Genomic DNA, 18,238 nt, shown 5'->3' with positions numbered 1-18,238 from the left:
GCGATATCATTGCTCATGTTTTTGAATGCCAAAAATACTCAATTTGCATTAAAATGACCACTTTGACAAGGACAAACTAGCATGACTAGTTGTTTGCATGGCAATGCTCTGTTGTTGTTTGCACCTTCTATACTATATATGAATGAGAGAGGAATTCAGGCGGCCACGTGGCTACAAATGGTGATACCAAGAGAACTAGCGAGTGTGCTCTGAGTCGGCACGGCCATACAATGAGCGCGACACACACGCGCGCACACAGTTAGCGCCACTAACGTGACGTGACGTGTCCTCCTGCTCTGCAATGTTAACTGAAGAGAGTACAGAGGCGCACGAGGGATTTAACATTGGGGGGGGGGGGAGAGAGAGAGAGAGAGAGAGAGAGAGAGAGAGAGAGAGAGAGAGAGAGAGAGAGAGAGAGAGAGACTAACGATGAGAGAGAAACTGGGTTACCGGAGAGCTAGATAGAGATGCCCCGACAGCATCCGGCCACACCTGATATGGGGAGAGAGAGAGAGAGAGAGATAGATAGATAGATAGATAGTTCTATTATCGTCCTGGGAGGTCAAATATGACCTATGGGACCAAATGAACATGTCACGTGGTGTGAGTGGAGTTCATAAGTGACTCTCGATGCTCAAAAATGGCTGAAATGAGCGTCGCAATAGAGAGTCCACATCGTGGTTGGGAGAGGAAGGTATGTAGGGAGAGCTCATGGATGAATATATGGGGAAAAGAGGACCTAATGTGGTCAAAAGCTGAGCACTCAAGTAGTGTGTGGTACTCACTCTCTCGCACTTGACGAGGGCATAAGGTGCAAAGTCGATGACACTCCTCGCCAGTGCCCCAACGTCCTGTCTCGCATCGTAGAGAATGGGAGCTAAGACGAATGGAGGCAATGGTGCGGATCGCACTCAACGGGATGGGCTCAAGGATGTAGGAATGGGTTCGGTTACCTCGTTCCGAGAAGAAGAGAGATTTGTAGTTTGGGGCAACGTGTGTGGTGTAATGGCTGAAGCGAGAACCTCCGGATTTCTCCCAAGCCATGATACATTGGCGTTGTAAGAAGGCCTCATTAACTTGGGAGTCGATCGACGCATCCTTGACCAAGTGACATGCATCCCATCTTCCAAACCATTTCTTGATATCAAGCATCCACCCCGAACTTAGTATTTTGCTCTTGCATGTCTTTTGAACCTTTTGACTTGCTTCATATGCGATTCTAGGAAGTCGATGCAAAGGGCTACGTTGTGTCTTACGCATGTACTCCACAACCCTTTCCATGCCCAAGACCTCAATGGGAAGCGATCCGGACTCAAGAAGTAAGAGCATGTAGGGTGTTTGTGTCTTGACTTGGAGAAAGTTGGTGAGGAAAACGCTTTTGGACATTCTCAAACTCTTTCCAAGTAGACTTCCCGATGCTTCCACCCCACACCTCCACTCCATAAAGAAGCACCGGTGTCACCAATGTGTCAAAGAGGTACTTTTTGAGAGCCCAACACTTGATCTCTCCTGCATTGCACATGTTCTCAAATGCATAATAAGCCCTCTTTCCGGCTTCCAAGCGACGCATTGCACAATCCTTCCATTTATGATTGGATGGAACCTCAAGGCCAAGGTACTTGAAGTGATCTACCACTTCAAGTTTCTCATTGTTGTATACAATGCATGGATTTTCGTCATTGAGGGTCTTTACAAGCATAACCTTGGTTTTGGATCCATTCACGATCAGCCCGCTATGTAGGCAAAAGCGTTCCAAGACACTCATAAGCTTTTGTGCATCTTCTAAGGTATGTGCCAAGAGCACTACATCATCGGCATAAAGCAAAAGCATGATCACCGCATTTCCAATCTTAACCTCTTCTATGCCTTCTTGCTGCATAAAATCAAGAACCATGTATTCCAATTCATCAATGAGTAGCCCAAAGAGGGTTGGGGAAAGTGGGCATCCTTGTTTGACACCAATAGTGCTTGCAAAAAATTCTGAAATTCCATCTCCCATACGTAATTGACATATCACTTTTTGGTAGATGCGAAAGACTGCATGCATAAATTCTCTCGGCACTTGAAGGCTTTGCATACGTCTCCAAAGATTTCCTCGCGGTACCATGTCAAAAGCTTTCTTGAAATCCACAAAGCAACAATACAACTTTTTTCCTTTCAATCGAGACGCTTCCATAAGAACTCGAAGAGTGACAAGGTGATCAATAGTGCTATGATGCTTTCGAAAACCTGCTTGGCCAAGCGCACGTTTGCCATTCTTTTCAGCCCATTCACTTATCTTCATCTCCATGATACATCCAAATAACTTTGCCATCAAAGAACCAACCATTATAGTGCGATAGTTGTTCACATTGTTTACATCTCCTCCTTTGTGCAAAGGTTTGATCCAATTTGCACTCCAATCATGAGGCATGCCATACTGAAGTGCAAGGTTAAACATATCGCATATCCAATATCGTGTTTTCTTGCTTGTCCATTTAATCATTTCAGCCTTGACACCTTGAAGGTCACCTGCCTTGCGAGTAGCAAGTTTCTCAAGCGCGCGGCATACATCTTCAATGGTAAAGAAGGGAGACATAAATGGAAGGGAGCTACAACCCTCCATCTTATCAACATTGGGTTGCTCATAGAGGTTCTTACAATGCATATACATATCCTCAAGAGTCAAGTCACCAAAGCTCTCAACGCGCTTGCCTTTTAGATTTTGCCAAAACTTGCCACATGCATGTGCTTTCTCTTGTGCTAAAAGAAGTTGTTTTTCGACTTCCCACCTTCTCCTCTTCTTTTGAACAAGTGCTTTGTATGTGTGTGTGTGTGTGTGTGTGTGTGTGTGTGTGAGAGAGAGAGAGAGAGAGAGAGAGAGAGAGAGAGAGAGAGAGAGAGAGAGAGAGAGATGCGTCATGTAGAGCTTTAGGGCTGCAAGCTGAGGCACAAAGGTGTTTCCTATGACAAGACCATATTTTGGGAATTTCCACAAATTAGAGGGGTATTTTGGTAATTTTCATTTTTTGTTTTGTTACTAGTAAGCACTTACGTGTGGGGTCAAATTAAAGGTTGATCACAACTGATTTTCAGAACGAGTGAAGCCTTTGGTGGGGAACCGGGGTATGTTCAAGATCTGTTGTGTTTGAGTCCAAAAAAAAAAATGAAGAGAGAGAGAGAGAGAGAGAGAGAGAGAGAGAGAGAGAGAGAGAGAGAGAGAGAGAGAGAGAGAGAGAGAGAAAATCCCCCGTCTGTGTGTTCGCGCATAAATTTCTCCAAAGATTTAAATTTTTTGTAGCTTTTCATAAGAAGATTGATTGTCTATCAATACAAGATGCTATAACAAGAATTTGAGTTGGTTATGTAGGCTTTCGAGATGAAGTGCTTCATTATTTTTGAACACAAGCCTTTTTCGCAGGATAATTTGTGACAACTTACATGCAACGCAGTCAAAAACGAATCTCAATTGTCAAAAAAGAATCTATACTATATATGAATGAGAGAGAAATTCAGGCGGCCACGTGGTTGCAAATGGTTTCGTCTGGCCATACTTGCCTGAGTGAGGTGATACCAACAAAACCGGCGAGTGTGCTTTGAGTTGGCCCGGCCAGACAACGAGCGCGACACACACACGCGCACACAGTGAGCACCACTGAACGCGACGTGACACGTCCTCTTGCTCTGCAATGTTAACTGAAGAGAGTACAGAGGCGCACGAGTGATTTAACATTGGAGAGAGAGAGAGAGAGAGAGAGAGAGAGAGAGAGAGAGAGAGAGAGAGAGAGAGAGAGAGAGAGAGAGAGAGGAGAGAGAGAGAGAGAGAGAGAGAGAGAGAGAGAGAGAGAGAGAGAGAGAGAGATTGGATTATCGTCCAAGGAGGTTAGATATGACCTATGGGACATACATCTCAGCTAAGGACTGAGGGTCCAATGAAACCTAAGGAGGGGCAGGTGAGAGGGTAGCCGGTTTTGGAGTTCGAAACTCCTGGACAATGGCTTTACCTCCTCGGTAGACTGCCCATTTTCTTGACGTGCGCGCTTCACGTACCTTCTGGAGTTCTACCTTCTTTTGTTTAAGCTGGGCGGGTGTAAGGTCCTCTGCAAACCAAAGTGTGGTGTCTTTTAGAAGCCTCGATTTCTCAAGGAATTTTATTTGATCCGCCTTGGTCTTGAAAGTGAGGATCGCATGGTTAGTGCAGTGTTCATGCGCTAGGGTGGTGATTGTTGCTTGGTTCCATTGTACTTCTGTAGGGATTGTCGCCTGAATTCAAGCGAGGGACTCATTGAACTTGAGATCCCCCTCCCCTTTCCAATCGCTTGAGAGCCCGCCAATTGCGAACATTGAGAGCTATATCCTCTTGCCATTTTTGTTCGTGTAGCTTGGATGCCACATCATCTTCAATCTTGCGAGGGATCTCCTCTTTTACTTTGAATCTTGAACTCCTTTGTGAGTGTCGTGGCTACTTCCCCTTTTGCTTTAGCAAGCATAGCTTCCATTTGCTCCGTTTTCGTTTTCCTTTCCTCCACTACGGTGAGACTGGCTTCGATCGAGACGAGTCTCTTTTTCAGCTCTTTATTTTCCTTGCGAAGTCTCTCAACTTCGTTTTGAAGGTGTGCGTTGTTGTTGAGCTTCGGGGGTGTTGCCACCACCCCAGCGAAACTGGGCCTGCTTCGGGTTGCTCAGGTGGTCATATAGACTGTGTGTGTGATCGCCTAGTAGGCAGCCCATTTGAACCGGGCCCTGACTTGTACCGAGTAGAAACCAAGCCCGCAAGCAAAACAAGGTAGCTGTGTATGACCACTTAGTAGAACTCGACCCTGAGTTGTAGAAGGCACAACTACGAGCTGTGGAGGGCTTGAAAAACTGCAAAACTGTTGAAAACCACCGCTATTGAAAAATGGCATATGATTGGTTTGTGGTTTGGGGATGCAAGCCCGTGAAGGTATGGGAGGGGGGCCGTGAGGGTGCCGCTGGAGCAGGGGGTGGTGCCACAGTGGCGAAACGGGACAATGCTGAGGGCAGCGCTGCTGGAGCAGTGACGAGGGGTTGCGGGAGTTAAATCTGGAGAAGGGCAGCGCTAGGTAGAGCCGGGGACCCCCCCGCAGGGTAGCCCCTCACCCAAGGGGAGGTCGGCAAAGCAAGGAGGCTGGAGAGAGAGAGAGAGAGAGAGAGAGGGGAGAGAGAGAGAGAGAGAGAGAGAGAGAGAGAGAGAGAGAGAGAGAGAGAGAGAGAGAGAGAGAGAGAGAGAGGAGAGAGAGAGAGAGAAACCGGAGAGCTAGACAGATATGCTCCAGCAGCATCTGGGCAAACGTGATATCTATATATATATATATATATATATATATATATATATATATAGAGAGAGAGAGAGAGAGAGAGAGAGAGAGAGAGAGAGAGAGAGAGAGAGAGAGAGAGAGAGAGAGAGAGAGAGAGAGAGAGAGAGAGAGAGAGAGAGAGGAGAGAGAGAGAGAGAGAGAGAGAGAGAGAGAGAGAGAGAGAGAGAGAGAGAGAGAGAGAGAGAGAGAGAGAGAGAGAGAGAGAGAGAGGACCACCCACGAGAACTAGATACAAGATTGTGTGTGTGTCTACACCCATCCAGAGAGAGCTGCTCAGAGTTCTGGCATCACGCATGATGAGTCAATTCACACCGCCTCAGCTTTGTGCCCACAACATCGTGCTCCCCTCGGCCCTCCCAAATCAAGCCCCAACTTTGTGCATGTTTCTTCATGTGTGTGTGTGTGTGTGTGTGTGTGAGAGAGAGAGAGAGAGAGAGAGAGAGAGAGAGAGAGAGAGAGAGAGAGAGAGAGAGAGAGAGAGAGAGAGAGAGAGAGAGAGAGAGAGAGAGAGAGAGAGGGTGTTGGCTTGAGTCTCTCTGCATGCACCCATATATTCTAGAAGCTCATACACACTCGAGATTTGAACCGCACTTTAACTAGCTAAATAAGCAGACTCTGTGTGTGTTTGTGTGTGTGTGTGTATGTGTGCAGAAACCCATTGGTGATTCCTATTAAGTGCGCTTTTTACGCATTGCACACTCCTTGTACCGCAAGCAATGTTGAGGAAAAATCATTTTTCCAAACATACAAAATTCCTTTCCTTGAACTCCTAAGAGGAAATTTTAGATAATTATGTTATTTTTACGGGTTTTTGCACTATTTTTCTCTATTTTGGAGTGGAAATTCTTCTCTTTCCCTTGCTTTCAACGTACATTTTTGAAATTGAAAATGACACGATATTAAGATGAGACACATTTTTCCCAAACACCGATTTGTAAGTCTCATATATGAGAGAATAGAAGAAGATTTGCGTGCTACATAACAATTTTGTGTGTGTGTGTGTGTGTGTGTGTGTGTGTGTGAGAGAGAGAGAGAGAGAGAGAGAGAGAGAGAGAGAGAGAGGGACTCTTAAGAGGAGCAACATGCGAAATGCAATGTATGTATGTCGCGAGAGTTTTGGAGGCAAGAACGAGCAAGAATTGAGGGTTTAAAAAGGGAAGAAGAAAGGGACCTAATTCTGTACAAAGAATATATACTTGGGACCTAATTCTATACAGAGAATATATACTTGGGTTGGAGAAGAGAGGAGGCTAGTGGGGCGGAGATTGGCAGAGAAGTGATAAGAAAACGATTGATGAGTATATATTCTTTGTACAGAATTAGGTCGACGCTATAGCGGGGCGGAGATCGGCAAAGGAAATGACAAGAGAATGATTGATGAGTAGAAAGAAGGAAATGGAAAGCTTCAAAATGGCATGCAAGAGAGAGAGAGAGAGAGAGAGAGAGAGAGAGAGAGAGAGAGAGAGAGAGAGAGAGAGAGAGAGAGAGAGAGAGAGAGAGAGAGAGAGAGAGAGAGAGAGAGAGAGAGAGAGAGAGCGGTGGCTGCCATTGACCCACGTGGATAAAACAATCTACTAACGGCGGTGACCTAGGCTTGTAGTCAATAAAACATAAGAGCAAACTCAAGTTTAAAAACTAGGAGGAGGAGGAGGAATTGAGGCATTGTTTTGCAGCTCCATCATCAATAGAGCAGTAGGCGAATAAAGGGGGAAAGAGAACCTTAGATGCATTGTTTTTAGTCGATACGGGGCTCTACCAATGGCGAGACTACAGTTTGAGGTTTGATATAATCTCACCTAGAAATTTTGAGGTTTATCTCTAAGTTCTAAATTTGAAGGTGAGAAAACCTACAACATGGAGATAAATTTAGTTAAAAAACCTTGAGCCCTTATCTATATCTATCTATACTATCTATTAGGCAGGCAAGGATTCCGGAATACCAGGGAGGCCAACAACCCATCACACAGAAATCGTGGGGAGTGGTTGCAAGGCGAACAAAGATACGAACGAAAGTCAAACAATCGAGACTCGAGGCCTTGGAGAGAGAGAGAGAGAGAGAGAGAGAGAGAGAGAGAGAGAGAGAGAGAGAGAGAGAGAGAGAGAGAGAGAGAGAGAGAGAGATTCCGTTAAACACCAGCTTGGCAGCAATCCTTCATATGCCTTATTAGATGGGAGTCCAGTCGCCACTAGCTGCCAAACGCTCAAGATGAGGGATTGAACCTTGGATCGAGGGGACAACAAGCTTTGGGTTGTTTTAAGCGGATGCGAATCGAGGGTGTCTCATCCACACCTGGGCTATTTTTAGCGGATGAAAATTGAGGGTGTGTTTCCTAATGCAATGTTGTCTCATTGAGTGCATTGATTGCAGGATATGTCCAACAAGGTCACGGAGGGAGATTTTTTGTCGCTTTGTGGGTGCCTTGGTCGTCATGTATGCCAAATGTGATGCACTTCATAAAGCACACAAAGTGTTTGAGGAGCTTCCTGTCGGGGATGTCATCTCTTGAAATGCACCTATTACGGGGATATGCACAACTTGGGGAGGTCCATGGAATAGAGGCAGGGGTGGCAAGCATGGGGTTTCCCCTATTCCCTAGAGATGCAACCACTTTCGCTTGAATATCGCGACAACATAACGGATACCCAAAAAGTTATCTGCAAAGTGGTAAGAGCGAGCGAGACTCGCCGGTAGGCGGGTCGCGCAAGCTAGTACATACTTAGGAAAGTACATCCAAAGGAGTGCAAACCCTAGGTTGGATGTTGCATGCCCCCCCCCCCCCCCCCCCCCCCCCGCCCGCCCCTCCCCCCCACATGGAACGCGTATCGAGTTCAAATCGCACCTCGATCGATAAATTTTAGGTAGTTTTCTCCAGACTTTTGAAGGACTCTTTCTTTCGCAGCGACAGCAGCCAGTAGCCTTCAACTCCCGAAAGAAGGAAGGAAGGAAGGAAGGAAGGAGGTGCAGAAGCCATGACGAGCGCGTTAGATATGGCGCTTGATGATCTGATTAAGACCAACAAGCAGAGCTCGGGAGAAGGTAGAGGCAGGGGTGGGCGTGGCCGAGCGCGCCGAGGCCGGGGCGCCTCTTCTGCGGGTCCGATTCGCAAGAATTCCACTCGATCTACCACCCGCCCGTCCCCCTACTCTTTCACCACGGTAAGGGATTGTTGTTGCTTGCTCTGCTGCGTTACCTTTGTGTTTGCTTTCGACTTTGTAGGGTTATCTTAAACACAGAGTCCGTTGGGTCTTAGATGCTTTTGGTCGCACTTGTTTAACTTCTCTTTCTGTGACGATCCTTTAGTGTACCATGGAAAACTTAGATGACCATGAGCTCGTAACTTCATATTTAGAGACTGAAGATTTTGAAAGCCCAGCTTGGGTGCTTCTTGCAGATTTGCATTCTGCTCTTCAGCAAAGGAGCTAGATTTCTTAAGTAACAGGGCAGAAAACACACATGACACGATGCGATTTGCTTGCAGTGTACTTCTTTAGTTTTTTATCTTGATGGTTATTGTACGGACTCTTGTGGATTACAATTGGTATGGATAGCAGTTCTTACCTTAGGATTCCAGTAATGCTTTCTAGTACAGATTTTTGTACTTTGTACCTTGGTCATGATTATTCAGAGCTGTTATGACTAAAATCTACTTTATTTTAACCAGCCTGCACAGAGAGCTCCAGAGGGTCAGTGGGATCATGATTTGTATGAGGAAGGTGCAAGTGTGGCTCCTTTGCGACCAAATACAGGAATTGAGACAGGCACTAAGCTTTTTATATCCAACTTGGATTTTGGGGTATCAAATGAAGATATTAAGGTGTGCCTTGTGTGTTTTTTAATCTTATATTCTTGTTCTTAACATCCTATGTTTCCTCGCTAAACTGGTTACTGTTGCCTTATGATATCAGGAGCTTTTTTCAGAAATTGGTGACATCAAGCGGAGCACTGTTCATTACGACAGGAGTGGCCGCTCAAAGGTGAGCATTGTTTACCTACAATTCCAGTCATCAGGATTCCAAAATATCAGATTGAGCAGTTCATCAACTTTGAAGCGCACAGATAATGCACTTCAAAAAGGGTTATTAAATATGTAATGATTTGTTCTGTCACACAAGCAGGGCACCGCAGAAGTTGTTTATTCAAGAAGAGCTGATGCTGTAGCAGCCTCGAAAAGGTACAATAACGTGCAGCTTGATGGCAAACCAATGAAAATAGAAATTGTTGGAACAAATCTAGCAATACCTGCACCTCCTGTTCGAGTTGCAAATGGAGCCGCTTCCATCGGAAGAGGAGCGCAAGTGACAAAAGAGACGTAAGTTTGATCATGTTCTTGCTGCATGTTTGTGAAATTCTGTTTATTCTGCCTTGGAAGTAGCCATGTAGTTTATAAATTGTTTTTATGAGCTTGAACTTACGCTGGGTTTAGACGAGCCTGGCGGTAGAGGGTTGCTGTTAGATCTGCACCTGCACTACCCGTTCACAAGAGATGGTGGAAAGGACTTTAGCTTGCCTGACAGGCTTTTTTCAGCAAATCAAGTGTAGCCTGCAATTGGTGCCCGAAAAGTGCATGATAACCTTCCAATTCCGAGAAGGGGACCGGGGGGCGCCCAAGATGCAGTGGGTCCGGAAATGCGCCATCTCTTTTTGCTTCAATCAGAGTGTGCCAGCATGTATGCATGCACCTTTTGAGTTCTTTGCCGCCGCTCAGTCTGAATTCACCCTTACCTTTGTGTTCCATTCTTTCATCGAAAAATGGGATTGTTCTGATCCACACCCCAAAGGCAAACTTCAAAACTTCTGGAAGTCGGCACCCAAGGAAAACGTCAAAACTTTTGGAAATCAGTCCCTTTGTTTTTGATGACCTTGGAATTTGAACGATGCGATTGGTACATCTTCTTGAAAGATCTGGATTGAAAAACTTTGAATGAGTTTTTCTGTATGTCTTGAATGGTATTTCATCAAGAATTATTAATAGTAGTAGCTTCTCAATTTTGGAGAAAAGCAAGAATTGGTGGTTCTTATTAAGTTCACCTCACAATCTTTATGTATTGGTAGCCTCAGAATCACACCGTTTACAGAGTGATGTAGTTTATAATCATTTAGGACTATTCTAGCGTTCCTCGGTTAGCTTTCTTTTACGTTTAGAGACAACTGCTTGTTCTTTCTCCAGGTGCAAATAGTCTTGAAGTGTTTTCTTGTCTTGGTATATTCTTTCGAAGCTTCTAACAGATTGTGCACTGCACTGTCCAATTCTCTAATGGATTGTAGAATCAAATAGGGCTGTACCTTACGATGTTGTGCTTGCCGTTCCTCTATGTATGTTGTTGTGGTTGGTTTTTGTGGTCAGTCTCTGCCTATACCTCTGGCTGTCTCATTTGGAGTTGAAGGTAATGGGTAGTTACTAGCTTCCAAACTATGGTTTAGTGCTTCATAGCTATGGTTTTGTCAGGCTGTTGTACATTGCATTTTCCACTTTTGTGGCCTTTTTTTTTTTGAAAAAACGACTGATTTCTGTATTATGGTTCAGGTCTACACGTGGTCGTGGTGGCTCCTCTAGGAGAGGTCGAGGTGGAAGTGGAAGAGGACGTGGAGGCAGAGGATCAGACAAGTCTGCAGCTGATTTAGATGCTGAGCTAGACGATTACCATGCTGAGGCTATGCAAATTTCTTAATTACTGTCTAGAGGATGGCAATTCTAAACATGTGAAGGATGGTGTGTGAAGGGCCTCAGTTGTCTCGGATCGAAGTACAGGATTTGCAAATTTGTATGAAGCTTATTTCCAGATCCAAAGACACTTGGGCTCGTACAAAACACTTGGGCTCGTACAAAACAATGAACAGGATTGATATTAGTGATAGATCGTAAAATTTGCTGAGACTTTGAGCAGTGTCTTCTCTTCATATTCTTGCTATTGAGTGATGGGGGACATGGGTATCTCTTCATAGTACTTTGCAACTTCGCCTTACACCATCAAATTGAGGGGCTCTGTTACCTTTCTGGGATATTTGGCTTGCCATCTTTCTTATGCTCTTTGGGGTTGGCTGCTTGGACCTCCTTATTTCGAGCTTGCTGTCTGCGAGCTAGAATTTTGTTGCGAGCTTTGAGGTCTCAGGGTCCAAGTACAAGGAGTCTTGGAACAACAGTTACCTTAGATTTGACAAACTTTACTTCCGCCCCGCCTTTTAAAGTAGAGGAGCCTTGGATAACATCATCAAGTCAGATTGAGGTGACTTTTTGATGGTACCACGGTATATTCCAGGTAGTCGACCACTATCTTCAGATCCAAAGGTGCTTGGGCTTTTGCAATGGACGCTTGAAATCATAATAGCAATAGATTTAAGATTTGCTGGAATTTCCACAATGAGTGCTGGAGAATATCAAGTTTTATGTCGAATTTGCTTCAAGCTAAGACTTATGGAATGAGAATGAGTAGCTTATTTCCGCATGTCCTTTGGGATTGGACTTTATGGCGCTTGGATTTTCAGGTTCTTCTGTGCAGACTAATATTCAAAGCAAGCTTCAATTATGTTTGGACTTCAAGGTGAAGTGATGAATGATCTTGGAGATGATTGTCAGAGCTTCATGGATCATTTCTCTGCATCGATCTCTGATTTTGTACTTGAATGGTTACTGGAAGGGTACTGCGCAAACAGAACGACTTGGAGGAGCTGTTACAAAACAATGTCATCAGATTCTGTCGCTGAAGAGGAGGTATTGAGTCTGCCTAGCAAATTGGATCTGAATGAAATGTTGGCCCTTTTTGGTTCTGGATGTTTTCTTTTTGGTTGCTATATTATTGATGGGCTTATGCTCTTATATTTAAGTAACATACAATTGGCCTAGATTGAACAGGACTTCTTGTGGGTGTAGATATTTTGATGCTCACCCTCTTGATGTCTTAAAAACATGTCCGACTTGATATTCCTGCAAACCAGTAGAGTGGAGTGCTCTTCGGCTGCCTAGATGCAATGAGAATTAGTTGAGGTACCTTAGAGTGACGGATGCCCAGTGTCAGTTGCATCAAACAGGTGAATTCTTAAATTCTCATCAGTTATGATTCTTTATAATTAAGGGGAAGGGATAGTAGAGCTTGTGCATAAAGGATAGTATCTGCAGAAAAAGAAACCCTAGAACTTCAGGTACGATGCAGTTTGTATCTTGCGTATGAAGAGGAGTTTGTGATTGACTTGATCTAAACGAGAAGGTTAACAATGCATCAGAGCTTGTGCTCTGTTTCTGTTTGAACTGCATGTTAAGTCGTGCTGTCTTGGAATACGACTATACTCTCTCTCTCTCTGTCACATGTGACATTCAGCAGGTGCCTGAGATGCAAAAGCGTGTTATGTGCCACCACATGTTTTGAAGATGATTGGCTGCAGTGAATCTGATAAGGGCATTATTTTTTCCATCAAAATGGTCTCTCTCTCTCTCTCTCTCTCTCTCTCTCTCTCTCGGGTGGTGAGACTAGCAATGTCTGTTGCAAATTGTGACACAAGTTGCCGTGCGGGCATGGGGGCAATGCTTTTCATAAGATATTTTATCATCAATCATTGGTGAAAGTACACTTTTTTATCAGTCTCCCTAGTGGCGCAGACATAATGCCATTGTGAGTGGGTATGGTTTACCTTCTATATAGGTCTTTGATGTACATATAGTACCTTTTGTCTCCAGCAAGTCTGGTTTGTTGGTTGGTTTTTGACTCGTTTTCTATGTGTTGTGGGGCTTTGCTTGAATCTTGGGGGTTACTGATGAGTCATACATGATGTAACTTTGATTGCATATTCTCTCCTTCGTTGTTTAAGACTATAATGGTTCCCTTCCGCTTCGAAGGAGGTCTGAAGGTTTCAAGCGGCCCACTTTTTGTGATCACTGAAGGATTGTGCTTATCTATTGAATGTTTGATTTCTAATTATTCATAGTGAATGTGGTCTAGGCATGTTTTGATTGAAGCTCTACACAATCGTGTGAGTTCTAGTAACCTTGGTGAGTGGAGATTGATTGCTACAGGGGTTCTTGAGACTCAGATAGGACTCATCTTGGTTGTGTTTTTGCATAGATAAGAGTTATAGCTGCAGGAACTATTGCAAGAGCTCAAAGATCTGTCCAGAGCGCCTTTTTGGGCATACAAGAAGGGGTTTGTGTAGGCGCATACTGTCATTGTGTGCTAGAGAGACTATTTCTAGATTGTGCATGCTTTTCTATGCAAAAGTTGGCAGTCAGATTTATCTTCTCAGCTATCAAGAGTTGAGTCGGGCGTCGTATTTTGTGTCTACTCAAAGTGTATTTTTGGATGGTGTATTTCTTGTATTCTTCATGGTCGTTTGGTAAACAAATCTCATGTTGGTTGTATCCTGCCAATGGTCTTATCATCATCTAAATGGTTTAAGAAAATTTTTGGTGGCTTTACTCTTGGTAAACGGCTGGCAAAAGTGTTGTCAACGTCTAAGAAAACTACAAGCAGCAGATTTTCTTGATTTAGTATGTATGCTCTCTTGTGATACTTTTCTTTCCACGGTTTTGTACACTCTGAATAATCTAAGTTGTTTTAGGTGCTTAAATGTTGGTGGTAGTGGTGCTTGTCGAATCTACAATCTTCAACTATTTTTGTTGGATTAGAGGGCAAAACACCACTAGATTAGATCATGGAAACTCTGCACACAATCACATGCTTTTGAAATTAGATCTAAACGTGCTAAACAAAAACTCAACACAATGAATTAACTATGATGGTAGGTTAAGAATAACAAAATTGATGTAAACAAAATCAAATGCGTAAACCATTAGAGTTAAAAGAATAAAAGGGATTATGCACAACAATTGCCTAAATCTTAGCCCTCATATTGAGTTGCATAAAACTCTTTGTTCTTTGATATTTGAGATAATTTTGTTGTACACTCTTTATGAGCATGCCATTCTCATCCACATTTTTACAAGAGGTGTATTTGATAAGCTAAGCTTATTCTTGGTTAAGTCATTTAAGCATGACAAGCACCTGAAGCTTGGGTAAGGTTCCCACAAACCTTAAGCACCTTAGCCGGCAAGCACCTCAAGCTTGGGCAAGGTTTTCACAAACACCTTAAGCACCTTAGTTAGCAAGCACAAGAAGCACCTCAAGCCGGAGTAGGGTTTCCACCTTTAGGTCAGTCCTAGCTTGCTTAAGGTCCTAGGTCTAAGGATTTTTAACACCAACCTTTGGAGGTCTTTAATGAAGCCAAATCTAAGGTCTTTTAAGCTTTATTATATGCACATGTATATTCTACTTCTTGTTCCCATTCGTCTTAGGTCTGTTAGTTAGTGTTTAGTTTTGTAATGTGCAGTAGACAGTGATCAGTACAGTAGACAATGAAAAGGTTGATTGTTCTGTCAATCTGTAGTTTATTGTGATAGGTAGTGTGTGAGGAGAGGTAATCAGTGTTAGGAGAGATAATTAGTGTTAATTAGCTTTGTTAGCTGTAAGCTGGTTAGACAGAGTTGTCGGGATCTTCTTCTAAGCCCAAGTCCAAGCCCAGGCTTCCCTCAGTCTTATGATATAGTATAGACACTAATATATATATATAAAGACTAGGACCTTAAGTGAAAAAAGGGCACGTGGGACAAGTCTTCAAGTCCTTGGACACCATCCCTTTCACGCTCACCCTTTAGACTTACTAATTCTAGTCTTTTTTTTGACTAGAAAAAGACTGGTTTTAGGATTTCAAGGGCTTTACGTAATCGAATCGGGGGTTGTACAGCAGGGCACATCTCTTTAGACAATACGCTCGTTTTGAGCTATCACATGCCATATTTCGTGGCTTGGTTAGAAAAAAGACAAAATAACAAAAAATTTGGATTGTAAACAACTAAAAAACTAAGTGAGCGGCTTTCACGAGCACATGGGCACTTACCAACACTTCTAAAGTGTTGAGGTCACATGCATCTACGCTCTGGTTGTGTGCTAGAGGACAATCACATAGAGAGTGTCTTCGTTTATGCGACCATTCATTATTCCTCCACATTAAGCTCTAGGCCCTCTGTGGCAGGAATTCAACCATCAACACCCACATATTGCATCTAGATTCTTCCTTTGACTACGACATTATGGAAGGTTACCTGATGCCTATTCCATGCTAGGCAGATTCTTCCTCTGACTACGACATCATGGAAGGTTACTCGATACGCAAGGCAGAGCAACGGAGAGAGTTAAAAGCAAAGGCCCCATTTCAACATCCATGCTAGGCGAGCAATTGAGTGCTCCTGAAGTAGCGACCACTAAGGGTCAAACCATAGAGTCACATTGCATCTAGTCCAAAGGACGTCCCTAGCATCTCAATCCTAAATGGAGCGTTTCTAAATGAAAACTGGGAGTATGAACTACAAACAAAAACTTTATCCGATCTATACACAGGTTACACCTATCAATGGTACCTACAAGTGTGTCCCAATACCTACAAGTGTGTATCAATCATATGCACCTATGGACCCTCGTGCTCATGTAGCTCTTACCCCTCCCATTGTTTCAACCACTTATGCTCCGCGATCACACCGTACAAGCCCTTATTTTAGTGAGACCATACCAGCTAGCATTAGCATGTCACATCCAACGTCTGTTATATCTAGGGCCACACATATAAACTTTGGGGCATCACATGGCAGAACATCGTACCCAACTTAGAACCCAAGGGCTGCATATACGCCAAACCCAATGCCAATCCCCATTCCACATGCAATCTTGAGAACACATGTCCCACTATACCTGCTCACTTGGGTGACTTGGTAACATTTGCTAAAGCTATCGATCGATCTATTGCTGAAAATATGTATAACATGCCGGATAGAGAGCCTAGAAGTAAGGCAGTACAAATAGCCAAGCTCACACAAAGTAGTGGAGACGGGGATATGAGAAACCATATCGAAGTGTTTGAACAAATATGTAATTCCCTAGGAGAACACAATGACCTGCATAAGAGTAATGCTTCAAGCCTGACCTTGAGTTGGTATAGAACCCTAGAGGTGGAAGAGAAAACAATTTACCCTACTCTTCAGAGACTGTTCTTAAAAGAGTACATATGAGAGGGACTGCTTTGGGGTGTAGCATCTCAACTCCAAAAAGTCCAACAAGAGGAAGGAAAGTCCGTGAGAGACTTTATTAGTCGCTTAAAGCATTTGAATTCGCCTTGTAATCCAAATGAGTGTTGGAATAATAACCAATTGCTTGATAGATTCATTAGGGGACTACGCCATGAGGATATCTACAATGGCCTAGTCATTAAAGGAATCACCACTTGGGAAGCAGTCACCACCAGTGCGATCCAATTGGAGGACAATTTAATGATTCAAGGAGAAAGAGTGTTTATCGCGCCTAAATCTACTAGCTCACAAGCATCGGGGCATGAGCCAATGACCCTACAGCCTATTGCTAAAGATCCAAAGATATCCGAGATGACTTTAGCAGACCTCACCAAGGCTATTCAAGAAAGTATTAGAGACAATCGTGCTCCACAAGACAATCATATGTATCCAAGAAGGGAGCAACAATGGTGCTTAGTTTGCTATGGTACACATTGTACTAGTGAATGCCCTATGTTTAGAGGGAAATTTTATGGGAACTGCAATGCATGTGGGAGGTATGGTCATCAAGCTAAGGATTGCATAGTATTTAAATGTGCGATGGCTAATAGACCAACCTTAGCATGGACATACACACCTTGAGTGCCTGCATTGATGCCGGCTCCACCTCTTGAACAACCGTCACAACACATGGTCCTTAGGACCCAAGATGTTCAAACAACACCCTTACCATCTCCAGTGCTAGGACCGCAACCCCCATATCCGAGAATCACTTATGTGAATCAAGTGGGTTGTGAGTCATCTATTGCTTGTTTGGAAGGCTATGAGGAAGATATAGATCCTAATATTGCCTATGGAATTGCTGCACTTGAAGAAAGTCCACAATACTACATGGAGGACTATTGGAGACAAGTCAAACCTGTCTTTCAAGTCGCTGCTCTTGTAGCAAGAGGTCAAAATATCAATTTCAATGCCCAAGAGACCACCTCTTCAATGCTACGAGTGTGGAGGTCCACATCGTGTAGCCGAATGCATCATTAGACTACAAAAGAATGCCACACTAATGCAAACAAATCAAGCAAGCACATCTACAATGCTAATACTCTTGTGTAATCAATGTGGCATAGATCATTTGATTTCCCAATGTCCTAATAATACAAATGCGCCAAAGATCACACCATTGAACAAAAATGAGGTTAGTTAGGAGCCAACACAAAGTACGCCTGTGGTACAAGTAAATGTACTCACACGATCAAAGCTCCAAGATCAAAATTATATTCTTGAAGAAATGCGCCAAAGATCACAATATTGAACAAAAATGAGGTTAGTTAGGAGCCAACACAAAGTATGCATGTGGTACAAGTAAATGTACTCACACGATCGAAGCTCCAAGATCAAAATTATATTCTTGAAGAAAGAGACACGAAGAAAGAGATCGCAAAAAGTAGCAAAGTCAGTGACGACCTTATATATATGAACGACGTTGAAGAGGATTTTGATTCAGGTGAGGCCATGGAGACTAAAATGACCAATAGGAAAGAAAAAAACAAGAAAGATTATCATGAGCCACAGTGGGGCCGGGACCCAAGAAGAAGATAGGAACTTACCCAAACCCTACAAAGGAGATCGAGTAAGTCAAGCAATTAATGAGTTTGGTAGAAGAGACCCAAGGGGATCTAGAGCCAACACTTAGGCAGATCTAGATTACGGACACAGTGTTTGCTACGCAAAAGCAACCTCACAAAGTCCATAGACCACTAGCCAAACCTAGTGTCATCCAAGAAGAAAGTGACTTTAAGTCATGGGAAAGTGGGTGTACTCCCTTCCTATTGGAGAGAATGTTTACAGAGGGATTACTTGACCCTATCGATGAAA

The 18,238-nt window shown here is 43.6% G+C and overlaps 1 protein-coding gene across 1 annotated transcript; it reads left to right on the top strand.

Moving 5' to 3' along the window:
- Positions 1-8,204: 8,204 nt before the first annotated feature.
- On the top strand, positions 8,205-11,192 carry LOC147464376 (THO complex subunit 4B-like). Its single transcript, XM_086514466.1, has 5 exons — positions 8,205-8,474; positions 8,981-9,133; positions 9,225-9,293; positions 9,435-9,628; positions 10,844-11,192. Exons 1-5 carry the CDS (start codon positions 8,289-8,291, stop codon positions 10,986-10,988), a joined length of 747 nt encoding a protein of 248 aa, XP_086370592.1. The 5' UTR covers positions 8,205-8,288; the 3' UTR covers positions 10,989-11,192.
- The last annotated feature ends 7,046 nt before the right edge of the window (positions 11,193-18,238 follow it).

This window comes from Adiantum capillus-veneris, chromosome 1 (genome assembly GCF_014529385.1).
Source record: "Adiantum capillus-veneris isolate H3 chromosome 1, ASM1452938v2, whole genome shotgun sequence".
Classification (NCBI taxonomy): domain Eukaryota; kingdom Viridiplantae; phylum Streptophyta; class Polypodiopsida; order Polypodiales; family Pteridaceae; genus Adiantum; species Adiantum capillus-veneris.
This window is presented reverse-complemented; position numbering and strand designations above follow the sequence as displayed.

Coding starts and splice junctions, on each gene's coding strand:
- LOC147464376 (XM_086514466.1), top strand. CDS start 8,289: ATGACGAGCGCGTTAGATATGGCGCTTGATGATCTGATTAAGACCAAC. Junction 8,475..8,980: donor CCCCCTACTCTTTCACCACG/GTAAGGGATTGT, acceptor TATTTTAACCAG/CCTGCACAGAGAGCTCCAGA. Junction 9,629..10,843: donor GCGCAAGTGACAAAAGAGAC/GTAAGTTTGATC, acceptor ATTATGGTTCAG/GTCTACACGTGGTCGTGGTG.